This window comes from Indicator indicator, chromosome 1 (genome assembly GCF_027791375.1).
Source record: "Indicator indicator isolate 239-I01 chromosome 1, UM_Iind_1.1, whole genome shotgun sequence".
NCBI classification, from domain to species: Eukaryota; Metazoa; Chordata; class Aves; order Piciformes; family Indicatoridae; genus Indicator; species Indicator indicator.
This window is the reverse complement of record NC_072010.1, coordinates 75613566-75629283: the sequence shown is the minus strand read 5'-3', so window position 1 is coordinate 75629283 and position 15718 is coordinate 75613566. Positions and strand designations below refer to the sequence as shown.

Here is a 15718-nt window from a genome sequence, read left to right as displayed (position 1 = left end):
TAGCCTTGAGCTCCAGCCTGTGTTTTGAATCACTGTGTTTATACTGTGAAGTACAGGCAGTTAGTGACAACCAATTGCACTATTAAATTTGAGTATTTCCAATTCCCTTTTATTTCAGCTGTTTTGGAGGCATGTCACATAGTATGTACATGCAAAGATGGCTGCGGTGTTCTCCAGTATCTTTCCTATGCCTACTTAGGATGCAAAGAAGTCACAAATCCAAATGCAGGAACCTGAATGTGTATAGATAGTGATACTGCATCAGCATTGGTACTTGTAAATAGGTGTTTAGAGCTGTTTAGATGTCACTTTTCACAGAATCACAGCTGCCATGTTGGAAGGGACCCCAAGGATCATCTGGTCCAACCTACCTAGGTGATAGTGTAGTTTAAATGAGATGGTCCAGCACCCTATCAAGCTGAATCTTAAAACTTACCAATGTAGGGGAATCCCCTACTTCACCTGGGTGATTATTCCAAGGTCTATCTATTCTTGTCATGAAAAATTTTATTCTGGGTTCCACTCAGAATCTCTGCAGGAGTAACTTGTGCCCATTACCCTTTGTCTTTTCTGTGTGACTCCCCTTCAAAGGGAGTCTCCATCATCCTGCTAGCCACCCGTTATGTACTGGTATGTGGTAATAAGGTCTCCCCTAAGTCTTCTCAAGGCTGAACAAACCCAGTTGTCTCAGCCTTTCCTCATGTGGCATTTTCATATGACTTTTCTAAGCATGGAAATACTTTAAATTTTTGCTTTGAGGCTTGTAGTGTTGATGAATAAAATGGAAAAACTATGGATATTAACTGAGGTGCTAAATACTATCATTTCTGGGGGGAAAAAAAATGTGAAACCAACATCATTTATAAAATCGAGACACTTGGACCAGTTGACCCAGACATGAGATAAATTTGAAATGAGTCTGTTTCAAAGTCTTCAGTCTAAGGTTATTTGGCCCTTGCTTCAAAACCTTTAAACAGTTCATCTCAGCATGGCAATGAAAGAGAAAACCGTAGAGGAACCACTGACAGAAAGTTGTGTGGAGTAAGAGGAAGAGACCAGTACATCCACACATCTTGCATATACAGAGACGGAAAAGGCTCGGCTTGGAGTTACACAAACTTAGTGTCTTCTAAGAAAATGTCATTGTTGAAACAATACATAAGGACACATAAGAGTTTCTACAACTAAAAATATCTATTATCTGTGAAAGGAGACTGAGCGCATTATGTGAAGAAGCATCAGGCTGCCACTATCTCTGTGATAACAGAAAAATAAATTATATTGAGGACTTGATTTTTAAAAAACTTCTTCTCTTCTTTCTGAATAGTAAGCAGTTTTCATACAGCTGAGTCAAGTAACAGAAGAAAATTATTTTGCTATTTTTAAGATAAACTTCAATACACAAAAAGAAAAATTCCTTAAGAAGTAAAGAAGCTCTAGCAATAGAAATAACATTAATGCATTTACTCTTCTTTATATAGGGTCTGAGCTGAGGTGTATTGAAGTAAATAAAATAGAGAAATTTGGTAGGCTTCGATCATATTTTTTATCTGATTTTATTGCAGTGACTAGTAGGAAGATGCAAACATGACAAGGCTCTCTTGGTTTTACAGAATCTGAACACTCCAAACGCAGAAATGACTTGCCAACTAACATCCTGTTGGTAAGAAAAAGGTTCATAAATTATTGTTATATCACACTAGATCTGAAGTGAGCAAAGTTCAATGACATACTACTGTGTTACGGAAGAGTAGCGTTTTCTATAAAGTATACTCACAATGTGGGGTTTTTTTATTGGTTGATGGGGTGAGGGGTTTTTTGTTCTTTACTTTTTTAAAATACAAAGGTCCCAGTCTGGGTGAGAAAGATTTCAGAAGTTGATCCCATTCCCAGTTTCCCAGACCAATTTCTAAAACGCATCCCAAGCCACCAAAGCAAAATCACTTACATGTCATCTGTCACATGTAGCTTCCCAAGTGAGACTGCCTATACGAAGATTCAAAACACTCAGAAAAGGAGATTTTAAAGTCATAGTCCTAATATTTTCTGTTTAGTCAATGATCAAAATCTAACCGTCTACTTCTGGGCAGAGAATAGTCTGGTCTGCAGCCAAGCTCACCAAGGAGGGTCTTCAGCCAAGTGCACTAGGAATGACAAATGGCCAAGTCACTGGCTTCTTTCCTCCTGTCTTTCAGGATATCCCTTTGCAGAACACTGATTTTTGGTCTGCTTCTGCTGCCACCATTTGCACAGCTTTCCACCATCACGCAGCCAAACATCGTCCTATTGATGGCTGATGATCTCGGCATAGGGGATGTAGGTTGCTATGGGAATGATACTATCAGGTAAGGAAACTGCATAAAAGGGGACAGAGCTGATATGTTATTTAATTTAAGACTGAAAGCCTCTGCCCATCGTCATCCAGTGGATGCGTTTAATGGTAAATGTAAATCACTGCCAGGATTATCTCACAGCCTAGAGGGCATTCCCAGGGCCAGCTCTGCTGTCCAGAGTTGCTTCAGTGTGAGAACACATCAGCTGTTCTTGTATATTGCTCAATTCCCCAACACTGAGAAACAGCTGAAGACAGAAATGTTGTCCTCTCTTTCAACACATCAGGCCTCATTACATCACTTTATTTTGGCATTCTTTCCCAGTCTTACATCAAAACTTACATCAGAGTGTAAATCACTGCAACAAGCTGTATTGCTAAGAAATACTTATCTTTTCAGACCCAAGGACATAGAATTTGCCTTCTCTTGGCATATTGCCTGCTGGCTACCAGCATTTCCCTCATCAAGCAAAGCTGTCAGAATTTCACCCTGATTGACACTGGCCAGCATGATTCTGATAGGTAGCTGACGATCATAGCTAGCTCATGAGTCTCTACATGGCTGGACATCCACTTCAGGATAATATTATCCCCAAAGAATGACTATTCTTTACAAGAGCAACATGGTACATTTCTGCAAGGTTGTTCACAGGACTTCAAATACAAGAAGGCTTGAAATTTATCCAGATAGCAATTGTTAATGAAGGCAGGGAAAATAAATAAATAAACATATTTGTCCCACCTTTTCAGAAAATTAAAATAACATTTAAAATATTATTTCTTGGCCATATTCAAATAGAAGAAACTTCCCAAATTAAAGATATATATATTACTCTTCACCCTCGTTTTCTTGAAGACTTTCTGCGTGATACCTGACAGTATTGGCTGCATTTTTAGGACCCCAAACATCGATCGCTTGGCAAAAGAAGGAGTGAAGCTGACCCAACACATCGCTGCAGCTCCACTTTGCACCCCCAGCAGAGCAGCTTTCCTCACTGGCAGATATCCTCTCCGATCAGGTTTGCCGTGCAAAACTAAGCAGCCTTTAAATATTGCTGTATTGCTGAAGAGAGCAATGTCATACAGTGGGCACAAAAGAAATGAGGTGTGCAAATAGAAGGCAAGCCACAAATGTATCACCCCTCACTGAGGCACACAAAGACACACCAGCTAGGACTGGTGCCTCTGAGGTGGCATCTATATATATGGGGGTACAAGGAACCAACTGGAGAGAAGCAGAGTAGAGAAGAACCAGCTCTGCAGAGCAGCTTCCACTCACCTTGTGGCTTGCAGCTTCAGTTGCCTTTTGGTGCTCTGTTATTACAGGCAAATTGGAGTTACCACAAATTGTTATATCTTAAAAGGTCTAATCACAGAACATGAATAATAGTAACACATTTTGAAAACCCTGGTTACATGAATTTCTGTCATGGGTGACTCCTTATCAAGTATCAGAGAACAGCTCAGCCCTGCAGGAAGCAGAGCAGATTTATGCAGATGCGTGTCAGTTACCTCCAGTGGAAGTGCAGAATCAGTCATTTACAGGAAAGCTTTGTTACCTATCTGTCAGAATTCATCCATTCTATGCAATAACAGTTTGACAGCTGTATTATTTCTTCTGGTTGTGGTTTTGAAGGAAAAATACTATCCTGTCAAACTTCATCCCTGAGATGAAGAGGTATGAAAAACAAATGGCTTTACCTGTTTCTAACAGCAGCTCTCTAATACACATTCTATTGCAAATGATCTTCAGTGCCTTCAGGCATTTTGAAGCTGACATGTTGTCCTACTTTCATCACGACAGTTTCCTCTAAGATAGCTACAAAATGCACATGAACTTGTACAGACTCTGCCCCACTCTAACAACAGGGCCAGAGACATTCAATGCTTCCATGACAGATTGTACTTCATGTACTGTTGTGTGATGGGGTGTGATTATGCAGTGCTAAATAACAGAGTGTAAAACTGCAGGTCAGGAAAAAATTGTGCCACCTTATGCAAGCTGGAGTTTAATGCTCACAGAGGGCTGATATTTCTACCCTTCTAACTACAGTCAGAGTTGCAATTAAGTAAGTGCACTTCATAGAGCCTGGGTACAACTATGCCATTCCAAAGAAAATAAGATGGAAAGAATAATAGGTATTATACACTGGAGGGACTTAACTCTTTCTTAATCTTGTCCAGAATCCTAGATTCATTTCCCCAAACCAATAGCATTACAATAAATGTTTAGCAGTATAATGTCAATGAAACCAGGAAACTCTTAAGAAAGTACTTTATCGGTAGAGAGGGAAGGGGATCTGATCGATGTCTATAAATATCTGAGGGGTGGGTGTCAGGAGGAGGGGGCCAGGCTCTTTTCAGTGGTACACAGTGATAGGACAAGGAACAATGGGTTCAAACTAGAACATAGAAGATTTCACCTCAACATGAGGAGAAACTGCTTTACAGTGAGGGTGACAGAGCCCTGGAACAGGCTCTCCAGGGGGGTTGTGGAGTCTCCTTCTCTGGAGACTTTCAAAACCCACCTGGATGCATTCATGTGTGGACTATCCTAGGTGATCCTGCTTTGGCAGGGGGGTTGGACCTGATGATCTCTTGAGGTCCCTTCCAACCTCTGATATACTGTGATACTGTGATTGTACTTACTAAGATGGTTTATTACTGTATTTTTTTAGGGATGGATGCTGTAAACAATTACCGTGTTATTTTTTGGAATGGTGGCTCAGGTGGGCTTCCTCCAAATGAAACCACTTTTGCCAAAATACTGCAGCAGCAAGGCTACAGCACAGGACTCATAGGTATGGGGATATGCCTGAAGATGGCCTATAACGCATTTCACCTGCACATCTCACTCAAAACATTTGTTTTAGTTAGCAACTCTTTATACCTCAGTTGTTCTCTTAAAAGAACAAGCACCTGATAAAGAGAACAATCTTTACTGTTGACCTGCTTTCAGGCATATCTTGTGGTTGTTAAATATATGATGGAAAATATGTTACTGTTTCTTGAATACTATTCTACCAGATACATGGTAATTATTCCAATGTTATTTAATGACAAACAAAAACGAACGCCATTTAAATATGCATGAGAATACTTTACACGGCTCACAGCAGCTTCACAACAAAAGGGGAAAGCTGGTACTTTAAACAATGGATCCAGTTCATAATATCACAAGATTTAGCCTTTCAAAACCAGAAACAATTATTTTTTCTTTAATTACAGTGTACCAACTATAGTTCTCTATGATTTCAGTATAGCTCACCAAACACTGCCTCCTTCACCAGCAATACAAATTCCATTTCACTGTATATTTTATATGTTGCTTTTTTTTTTAATGAATTTGTAACTTTTGGTCATGATTCAGTTTCAAATAATTATTTATCTCAGATATGTCACCCTGTTCCACAGAATGATAAACCACAAACATTTCTGAGATGAATTTTCAGCTATTTGCCTTACTTTATGTGAGCAGCTAAATGTTAATATCCAAAATCTGTCTGACACATAAAAATATTGGCTGCACAAATCAACTGAGTTTACTAATAAAAGCGTCTGCAGGAATGGATTTGTATTCATTCATATGAATAAATCCAAACCATACAGAACAATACTAAACGAAACCCTCCAAGCATTTTAAGTTCTATATTACTGAATCTTTTTCTCCCATTAGTTTTGCAGTGATATTATTTTAGTTAGCTCATAAAGTCCATGCCTGTTAGCCATGTGCTCCAGCTTGGTTTCAGCATGTAATCACTAACAAAACAATTAGATTTGTCTCTACTTTGCCAAAGGAATTGTCCTGCTGGGAGGTTGTGTCGCATACCTTCTAAAAGCTAGCTAGCTAAATGGGCTGGCATTTTCCCTGTGGGAATCTCAGTTATAATCACACCATAGACACCAACAACATCACTTAGTTTAACCAGATTGACAGTTTATGATTAATTGTATCATAGGGGATATTGGAAAGCACTGGTGGTAAGTGAAACAAAATCCCCAAAAGAATCACTCTACATTCAAGTCATCAGGCAAGAAATCTTACACATCTACCCACATCACCACAGCTGAATGAGCACTGAATTGTCTCACCTGAACAGTCTGTGATTGTCTTGCTCTGAGCACAACCAGCTTAATTGCAAAGTTAAATCCTATTAATAACTTGTGGCTTGATATGATAATGAGATGCTTTGCAGATTCTTTGTAGTCAGAAAGCCAACGTTGTACAACATATGCCCTTAGGATTAATTTATTATAATTATACACTTAGTTTATCTTCTGGAGATTTGATTTTTTTGCAGCATGTCAGAAACCTTTATCAACCTCAGCTGGAGATTTAGGTGTTGTAGTGTTACCTAAAGTACAAGGATAGTTTAGCTGAACCCATATTTATGACCAATGCATATTGATTACAATATTGATTACAAACCTGTTTCATTCTACAGCTGGATCCATATATGTCAAGAGGTAAGCTAAGGAGAGATTTTAGCTGAAAGCAATTCATCCACCTAGAACACAACTTTCAGTCTTTCTTTGTATTTATATCCCAAGAGCAGCAATTTTTTTTCTTCTGAAGTATTTTTTTTCTGCTTTTATTGGAATGCACAGCAATTCTGTTGAAGCCAACTCAGAGTTTGCTGCTGATGCATGTTTTGGTAACACAGTGAACAACTGTTTATGATAACATCCTTCTGTCAGTACACAGTTTCTTACTCCACAATAAGAACTAGTTTTCAAGTAAAATTTTAAATGTTCACTTTGATCTTATAGAACTTTTATCCAAAGCCTGCATTACACTAGAGACCATAAAATGCAGTTAAACTGCATCTCTCTGATGAGAGGTAGATTTTTTTGGTTGCTTGATTCAGATATTCACAAGCCTCAGTGTTTGACCCAAGTGAATCAACTTGTTATGTCTCTGTCTAATCAGTCTGTTTGAATAGACTAGAAGTAAACCAAAAGCATGGTTTTGGTGTGCCATTCATCATGATAGTGGGCATATGCTCACAATAAAGAATAAATTTTATTGCAAAAAGTCAAGAGATGTTCCTTTTGAGATATGAATATTTCAGTATTTAAAAGAAGGAAGCTTTAACTTCTTTAAATTTTATGAAATATCAATAAATAGCAAAGAAAAATTTATAAAACAGAGCCTTTTATTTGTGGAGATACTATTGAAAGCAAAGTTACTTACATACATATGGCTTCACAAGAAATTCTGATGTCCTGAGCTCAAGTTCTTCTGAAACTGGTAGTTTGTCTGCCAAAGGCACTGCTGAGTTACACATTACTGAATACACTATCCATAGCTTCCCTTATGAGTCTGGCACTAAAGCGTTGCCATCCTTCTGAACTGAAGCTATTCAAACCTTTACAGAAACTACTCTGCACAGTAGCTGGAAAATAAAGAGACAACAAAACAATGCCCCATGATTACAAAAGGACTTCTTTCTTTTATTTCATACCTGATAGGTTTCCAGGAAGGCCATCAGTTCTGAAAAACCTGAGACTTTCTCATTTTCTAGTTCCATTTATAGTCCAGTGTTTTACGTTTAATCAAAGCTACAGGGCATGAGTATGTGTAGAGACAACTGATAACTGTCAGAAATTTATAGTTGGTGAAAGTTTACTTTCATCAGCCATAAGTTACATCTCATTTTATCACTACATGCTCAGTTTATATGTGTAGGATGAAGAAGTTATCACAAGTAGGAAAAAAAATGAACCATTTGTTGATAAATGCTTTGTATGTGTTAAAGTCCACTGTTAAACATAATCACTTTACAGTTTAATAATCTGTATTTTCAGGAAAGTGGCATCAAGGTGTTAACTGTGAATCCCGCAATGACCATTGTCATCACCCTTTAAACCATGGATTTGACTATTTTTATGGGATGCCTTTTACTCTAATAAGTGATTGCCAACCAACAGAAACACCAGAGATGGACAGAGACTTTAGAAGGAAACTATGGCTTTCCACTCAGATGATTGGCCTCATTACACTCACTGCTGCACTGGGAAGACTCACTGGATTGATTTCCGTTCACTGGAAAACAGTGACCTGCCTTGCTGGGTTCAGTCTGCTGTATTTCGTATCTTGGTTCTCAAGTTATGGGTTTGTACGATACTGGAACTGCATCATGATGAGAAACCATGAAGTTACTGAGCAGCCAATGGTGACAGACAGGACTACATCCCTTATCTTGAGGGAGTCCATTGCATTTATTGAAAGGTAAAGTGCGTTTCCTTTGATCACAATTTTTCTGGTTCTTGCATGTATTGTGACTTTTAAAAGGCACTTTCCCATGTGACCTTTTTTTTTTCTAATAATACATAGGATTATAAGTAGTACTATACCTATTAATCATTAATACTGTTAATAATAATGTCGTGTGATTACACAAAACAAATGAGCTGCTGCTTTCATCCAGATTTCCATGGATTGGATTAAGTATTTCTAGGTTACATTGACAAAAAACTTCTATGAATGAGACCAAAACTGCAGCTTTAAGGGATGGCAGAAATGCCTGCGTGGGCTGGAAAAGGAGAAGTAGAGATGTGATGTATCCTTACTGTAAGAACTGATGCATGGTCAACAGCTGGCAGTAGATTAATCTGCTGCCTTCATTTCAGTAGTACATTGGTGGTTTGCAATAGCAGAAAGTGGAGCTTCAATGTGGAACTTTTCTATCCATCTTTCTGTCTATCTTTTTATTTAACTATCATCTATCTTTATGTCTATCTTTCTATCTACCTACCTTTTTTTTTTTTAATCTAAAATTTGGGGTGAAAAGGCAATAATTTTATAGAAGCCAAACACTATTTTATCAAACAGATCCGAATCACTGAGTGTTAATACCTTAGATGTCTGTGGAGTGATTGTTGAAGTGTTTATATGCAGATCATGATGCCATTTTCCATTACAACTGACCTCTCTATGTACTGAGTACCTTCTTCCATAATATCCAAGTCTTGTTTCTGTTTTCCAGAAATAAACACAAGCCATTCCTTCTCTTTCTTTCCTTCTTACACTCCCACACTCCTCTCCTCACCACAAAGAAGTTTCTTGGGACAAGCAGCCATGGTTTATATGGAGACAATGTAGAGGAGATGGACTGGATGGTGGGTAAGTCACCATACCAAATAACAGTCTCTTACTACTTAATACCTAAGTCTGAATATATCATTAAAATGTGGTGGTTACTAAGATAATTAAGATAATTAAAAAAAAAAGGAAAACCATGCTAAGCTTTCCATGAACATCAGTTAATCTTGTATGAGCACAGTTGTCTTAACAGTGTTGGCTTTTTACTTTATCTAGTCTTGGACCAAATGAGTCTTTCTTTTGACTCATATTTTTTGTTCTACTGTTTACTGATTTTAACCATGTCCCCTTGGCTCCTGTCAAGTTGTTCATCTGCTCTTCTTACTAAATAAGTGAGAATTATTTAGTTTTCTCTGATTCATATAGATCAGGTTATTTCAGCTTTATATTCATGTTTTATCTGTAAGTTGGACACACCAAAAGGTGATAAAAGCAATAAACAAATTAACTCCAGGCTATTTACCTTTTACTGCTGCATTCTGCAGAGTACTAAAGATTTTTCAGCACTATTCATAAATCATAACAGGTATGCCCTCAGAAATTACATTCATGTTATTTTTCAGCTCGGTTTTTGGGTTTTGTTGTTTTGGTTTTTTTTAAGTGAAGGAGAATTATTTACTACCCAGTCATGGTGGAGGAAAAGTATCTACATTTGTAAAAGGGTGCACATACAGAATCAAATCTACCTGTCAAACCCATACACATCACAAACATAACTGAGAACATTAGAAACAGGTCAAGAATAACTTTTCAATAAAAAATATCTGTATTATTAATGCATATATCCTGTGATCTAGACAATCTAAGATGAGGGTACAGGACATTCTTTCCTCATTTCACATGATGGCCACCACTGATGCAAAATCTAAAGTTTGGGGGCCTCATATCATGCTTTCCACAGTTTTACAGCCTTTACAATACAGGATTCTGGTCTGTGAATGTGGTTCTTGCACTCCCTTGTTATAATAACAATAATAAAGGGGTTACAGCACACCTCAAATTTTCTGTACTTTTACAGACAGTGAAATCACAACTAGAAACCTCAGTCCTAAAAAAATTCTTCTTTTAAACAATGACCAGCCCTGCATAGATAGAAAATTGATGAATATTTACAAATCAGAGGCTAAAATTGATGTAGTATAAGTGATATTTTTCCTTTTTAATACACACATATCCCTATATTTACAGGCCAGGTTCTGGATGCTATTGACAAGGAAGGCTTGCAAAATACAACACTAGTTTACTTTGCCTCTGATCATGGTGGATGGCTGGAAAGACAAGAAGGTGAAAGGCAGCTGGGTGGCTGGAATGGAATACACAGAGGTAAGAGCTGTCAGGGACAGTTACAACTCAGTAACAATTTCTGGAGTACTCAGGACACCCCTAGAGCTTGGGTAAGACTGCATACTCAAGGAGCACCAGTGGTTAATTACTGAGAAGCAAATTTTTCTCTTTCTAATACGGCATTAAAAAGCGTAGGCACTTCTAGCCTGTGCAGTTGTTCTTTGTAAGCATGAACTCTCAATCTGTCATTTCTTCATGAGGCAACGGATCACAAGTTAATCTTTATTAAGATCGTGTAACTTCTCACTAAAATATTAGTTGCACCTCACATCTGAACCCTTGCTTTAACTACAATAGGTATGTTACAGGATTGTAAAAGAAAAGGTAGAACTAGGCTGGGAAAGTGATTTGTGCCTGAAAAATTTATCTGCACCAAGTTCTGATGGGGCAATATGTTTGTAAAACAGTAGAAGGGAGTAAACGTGTAAGGTCTCTTGAAGTGTCTGATATAGTGAACACGCTTCCCTAGTGCTGAGGAGAAAGGGTAAGGAAGGCTCATAAAGGTAATGTTAGCTTACAATAACACAATAACATTTGTCTAAAATGTCTGTGTTAAATGAAAACTTCTTGGTTTGTTTTTTAATGAAAGGTGGAAAAGCTATGGGAGGCTGGGAAGGAGGAATCCGTGTCCCAGGGATATTTAGATGGCCAGGAATGTTACCTGCAGGCACAGTTATCAATGAACCTACAAGCCTTATGGACATTTATCCTACAGTAGTTCATCTGGCTGGAGGGGTACTACCCCAAGACAGGTACAAACACAAGCATCTTTATTCCTTCTTCTTTCCCAAATCAATGGCAAATCTGGTTTGGAAACACATTCAAAGAGCCTGACATTTTCTTTTTCATGCCTGCTCCTTTCCTAAACATAAATGTTGCCACAACTCAGTCACCTCTTCTCTACATTTGAGATTCAGCATCTGCCTGCAGTCTTCTACAAGCATCTTCCTTATTCAGAGTCGCCATTTACAACAAGAGGAGTGCAGAAGGAATGCAGCCCTGTACGGCTTACCTCAGTCTGATGATCTCCATTTTTTCTGCTAGGGTAATTGATGGCCGGGATCTGATGCCTTTACTACAAGGAGCAGTGGAGCACTCAGAGCACGAGTTCCTGTTTCATTACTGTGGCATTCACTTACATGCTGTGCGGTGGCACCAGAAAGACAGTGAGTACAGAACTTCTTCTCCAAGAATCAGATTGAATCCATTGGAGGGCACATTTGTCTAACGTGTTTTTTCTGGGATTGAAGATTTACAAGTAGTTCCAGTGTAAGGCAGTAGAGAACTTAGTGGTATTGCCTGTATTGTATACCACAAAGTTTATTCATGGCTTCAAAGAGTTCATTTATGGCTTCAAGGCACAAGGCACACCAGGCAGGCTACCGGAGCTCAGGATAGGTCTCAGCCACCTCTCTACCTTTGCAAGGCCTGGGGAGTTCATGCCTTCCTTGTCTCATGGAACAATCCTTGCCTCAGCCCCTTGTCTGTACTTCTGCTATCTTAACAAGGACGGAAGCCATAGAAGTCCCAAATCTTTTCTCGTGACTTCATTAAAAAAAGAAAAAAAAAAGAAAAATTTGAATAATAAGTTATTAATTTCTGAAAATTTTGGAGACATTTCAAAATGTCAGAAATCACTTTACTTTATTGGTTTCATTCTGTGGCACTTAGTTTTAAATGAAATTAGAATATTATATCAGCTAATAAGTGTAGAGCTGAAGCTCAACCAGAAATGAACTCTAGGAAAACATTCACTCTACTAATGTCTTGTGATAACCACCACTACCATTGTAAGCTTGCTATCTTTCCTGCCAGGTGGAGCCATCTGGAAGGCTCATTATGTGACCCCTGTCTTCCGTCCTTTTGGAGCTGGAGCTTGTTATGATAGAGGATTTTGCCCATGTTTTGGGGATGGTGTTACCCATCACGACCCTCCGCTGCTGTTTGATCTCTCACAAGACCCTTCTGAAGCCAAACCTCTGTCAGCTGACACTGAGCCTGTGTTTGATGCTGTAATAAGGAAGATTGAAAGAGCCATAGAAGAGCATCGCAGGACACTGACTCCAGTCCCAGAGCAGCTCTCTGTGTACAACGTGGTGTGGAAGCCGTGGCTGCAGCCATGCTGTGGGACATTCCCATTCTGTTGGTGTGATAAGGAAGATGACAATAAACTAACCCACCTATAAAGACAAAAAAAAAACTTTTTAGATCAAGAGTGTTTTCTTTGGTATTGTTTATTGGGGAGTTGTTTGTTTTAATGGAGCCTTTATATGAGAATTTTTCCAGTGAATGGCATGGTATTTGGTAAATGTGGCTTTAGGGTGGACATTTTCAGGAGACATTAAGACAGAATGATCTGAAGAGCATGTTTTAACTTGCTCACAACTGAAGGAATAGTTCAAATGCACCAAAGCAGGGCAAGATTAGAGCTGCACAAGTAATTATATAATTTTGTTGTCTATGAATGTATGCTAAGAAGTTTTGCTTTGTTTTTTTGTTTGGTTTGTTTGTTTATTTTGTTTTGATTTCCTAAGTGATTCCTGGACTGAGGACTCCCTTAATTTTTTATAGCCTTTCTAGCAATGCATATGATATCCCTATAATAAATTTTTGCAGACTACCACTTCTAAAATAATTTAAAAGTAATTTTAGCCACAGTTCCTCACAAAATCTCATTTGAAAAGTACTTCCCTTCTTCCCTTGTAGCTAGTCCCTCCAGCAGAAGTAATGATGACAGCTGATTAGCCTGGGACTTCTGGATCAGAAGAAATTGTTCAGGTGAGGCCTAAAGCTTGGAAACATGATAATCTGGGTAGAGCCTGTCTGTGTTTGCTGAGAAGAATGGGATTCCTTTAATTGAAATCAACTTCTTTGGATGGAGTATGCAAAAAGCAAAGGATTTTCCCTTTCCAAAGCTCCCATTGCACCCAGCTCCCTAAGCAGCACTGGCAAGAGCGTAGTAGCATTGATGGCCACAGAGTGCCACAATGATAGTGAGTTTGGGCACAGAATTGCAAGAACTACCCTGCTGCCCACATTTCAGTCATAACTGGCTCCTGGTAAGAAGTAGTAGGTTCAGAAAAAAGCTCTTTGAAATATGCCAAATATTAATTATGAAACCAAAGAAAACTCTAATTTACTATGAAAAAAAGAAATGCAGATTTAAGGTATTTCTTGCTTCACAAGTTACACCTTGTTCCCACCGAACTTCTAGAGTTATAGATCTAACACTTCATCCATCAAAAGATGTAAAAAATAACAAGAAAGGCTTTTTTCAAGCACATCATGAGGAAAAGGAAAACCAGGCTAAATGTGGGCCCTCTGCTGAATGAGACAGGTGACCTGGTGCCAGACGATGCAAGAGAAGGCAGAGTTACTGAAGGCCTTCCTTGCATCAGTCTTTACTGCTAAGGTCAGCCTTCAGTACCTGGAGTTAAGAGAGAAAGTCTGGAGGAAGAAAGACTCTTCCTTAGTCAGGGAGGACTGGGTTAGAGATCATTTAGACAAGCTGGACACCCACGAATTCATGGACCTCATTGGGATTCCCCATGAGTGCTGAAGGAGCTGGCTAAGGTTATCGCTAACCCACTCTCCATCATTTTTGAAAGGACGTGGAGAACAGGAGAGGTGCCCAAGGACCGGAGGAAAGCCAATGCAACTCATACCCTCAAAAAGGGAAAGAAGGAGGATCCAGAAAACTACAGGCCGGTCCACCTCACCTCTGTTCCCAGAAAGGTGATGGAACAGCTTGTTCTGGAGGTTGTCTCTAAACACACAGAGGAAAAGAAAATTATCAGGAATAGTCAGCATGGATTCATGAAGGGGACATCATGCTTGATCAATGTGATAGCCTTCTATGATGGTGTGACAAGCTGGGTAGATTAGGACCAGAGATGTGGATGTTGTCTACCTCAGCTTCAGCGAGGCTTTTGACGCTGTCTCCAATAGCATCCTCATAGGTAAGATTAGGAAATCTGAGTTAGATGAGCAACTGTAAGGTGGATTGAGAACTGGATGAATGACAGAGCACAGAGGGTTGTGATCAATGATGCAGGATCTAGTTGGAGGCCTGTGGCTAGAGGTATTCCCCATGGATCAGTACTGGGTCTGGTCTTGCTTAATAAATTTGTCAGTTACCTGGATGAAGGCATATACAATACTTTCATCAAGTCTTCTGATGATACAAAACTGGGAGGAGTGCCTGACACACCAAAAGGCTGTGCTACCATTCATCAAGACCTAGAGAGATTGGAAAGCTGGGCAGAGATGAACCTCATGAAGTTCAAAAAGGCTGAGGGTAGCATCCTGCACCTCGGGAGGAATTACTCCATGCACCAGTACAGACTAGGGAGGGGTCATCCTGCTGGAAAACAGCTCTGTGGAGAGGACCTGTGAGTCTTGATGGACAAGTTCACCATGAGACAGCAATGTGCCTTTGTGGTCAAGAAGGCCAATGGTATTTTGGGATGTGGACAGCAGGTTCAGGGAGGTTCTCTTCCCCTTCTACTTTGCCCTGATGAGGCCACACCTGGAGTACTGCAGCCAGATCTGGGCTCCTTCCAGTTCAAGAGATGCAGGGAACTACTGGAGGTAGTTCAATGCACTGGAACAGGCTACCCAGAGAGGTTGTGGAGTCTTCTTCTCTGGAGACTTTCAAAACCCACCTGGATGCATTCCTGTGCGCACTACCCTAGGTGGTGCTGGTTTTGGCAGGGGGGTTGGACTTGATGATCTCTGGAGGTCCCTTCCAACCTCTATCATTCTGTGATTCTGTGACAAGGAGCAACAGGTATGAACTAGAACACAGAAGGTTTCACTTGAACTTAAGCAGAAAATTATTCTGAAGGCAACAGAGCACTGGAACAGGCTCCCTAAAGAGGTGTGGAGTCTCCTCCTCTGGCTAGGCATATCTCTGTTAGCAAGGGCATTGGGCTAGA

General features: G+C 39.4%; 1 protein-coding gene across 1 annotated transcript; it reads left to right on the top strand.

Annotated features, from left to right (window-relative positions):
• Positions 1-622: 622 nt before the first annotated feature.
• LOC128969421 (arylsulfatase H-like) lies at positions 623-12967 on the top strand. Its single transcript, XM_054384298.1, has 10 exons — positions 623-630; positions 2196-2345; positions 3230-3351; positions 5011-5133; positions 8141-8564; positions 9322-9458; positions 10626-10760; positions 11371-11533; positions 11826-11947; positions 12597-12967. Exons 1-10 carry the CDS (start codon positions 623-625, stop codon positions 12965-12967), a joined length of 1755 nt encoding a protein of 584 aa, XP_054240273.1.
• Positions 12968-15718: the final 2751 nt, after the last annotated feature.

Excerpts from the sequence above, each read along its gene's own strand:
- LOC128969421 (XM_054384298.1), top strand. Across the intron at positions 8,565-9,321 it reads TCCATTGCATTTATTGAAAG|AAATAAACACAAGCCATTCC; the intron begins GTAAAGTGCGTT and ends TCTGTTTTCCAG. Across the intron at positions 11,948-12,596 it reads GCGGTGGCACCAGAAAGACA|GTGGAGCCATCTGGAAGGCT; the intron begins GTGAGTACAGAA and ends CTTTCCTGCCAG.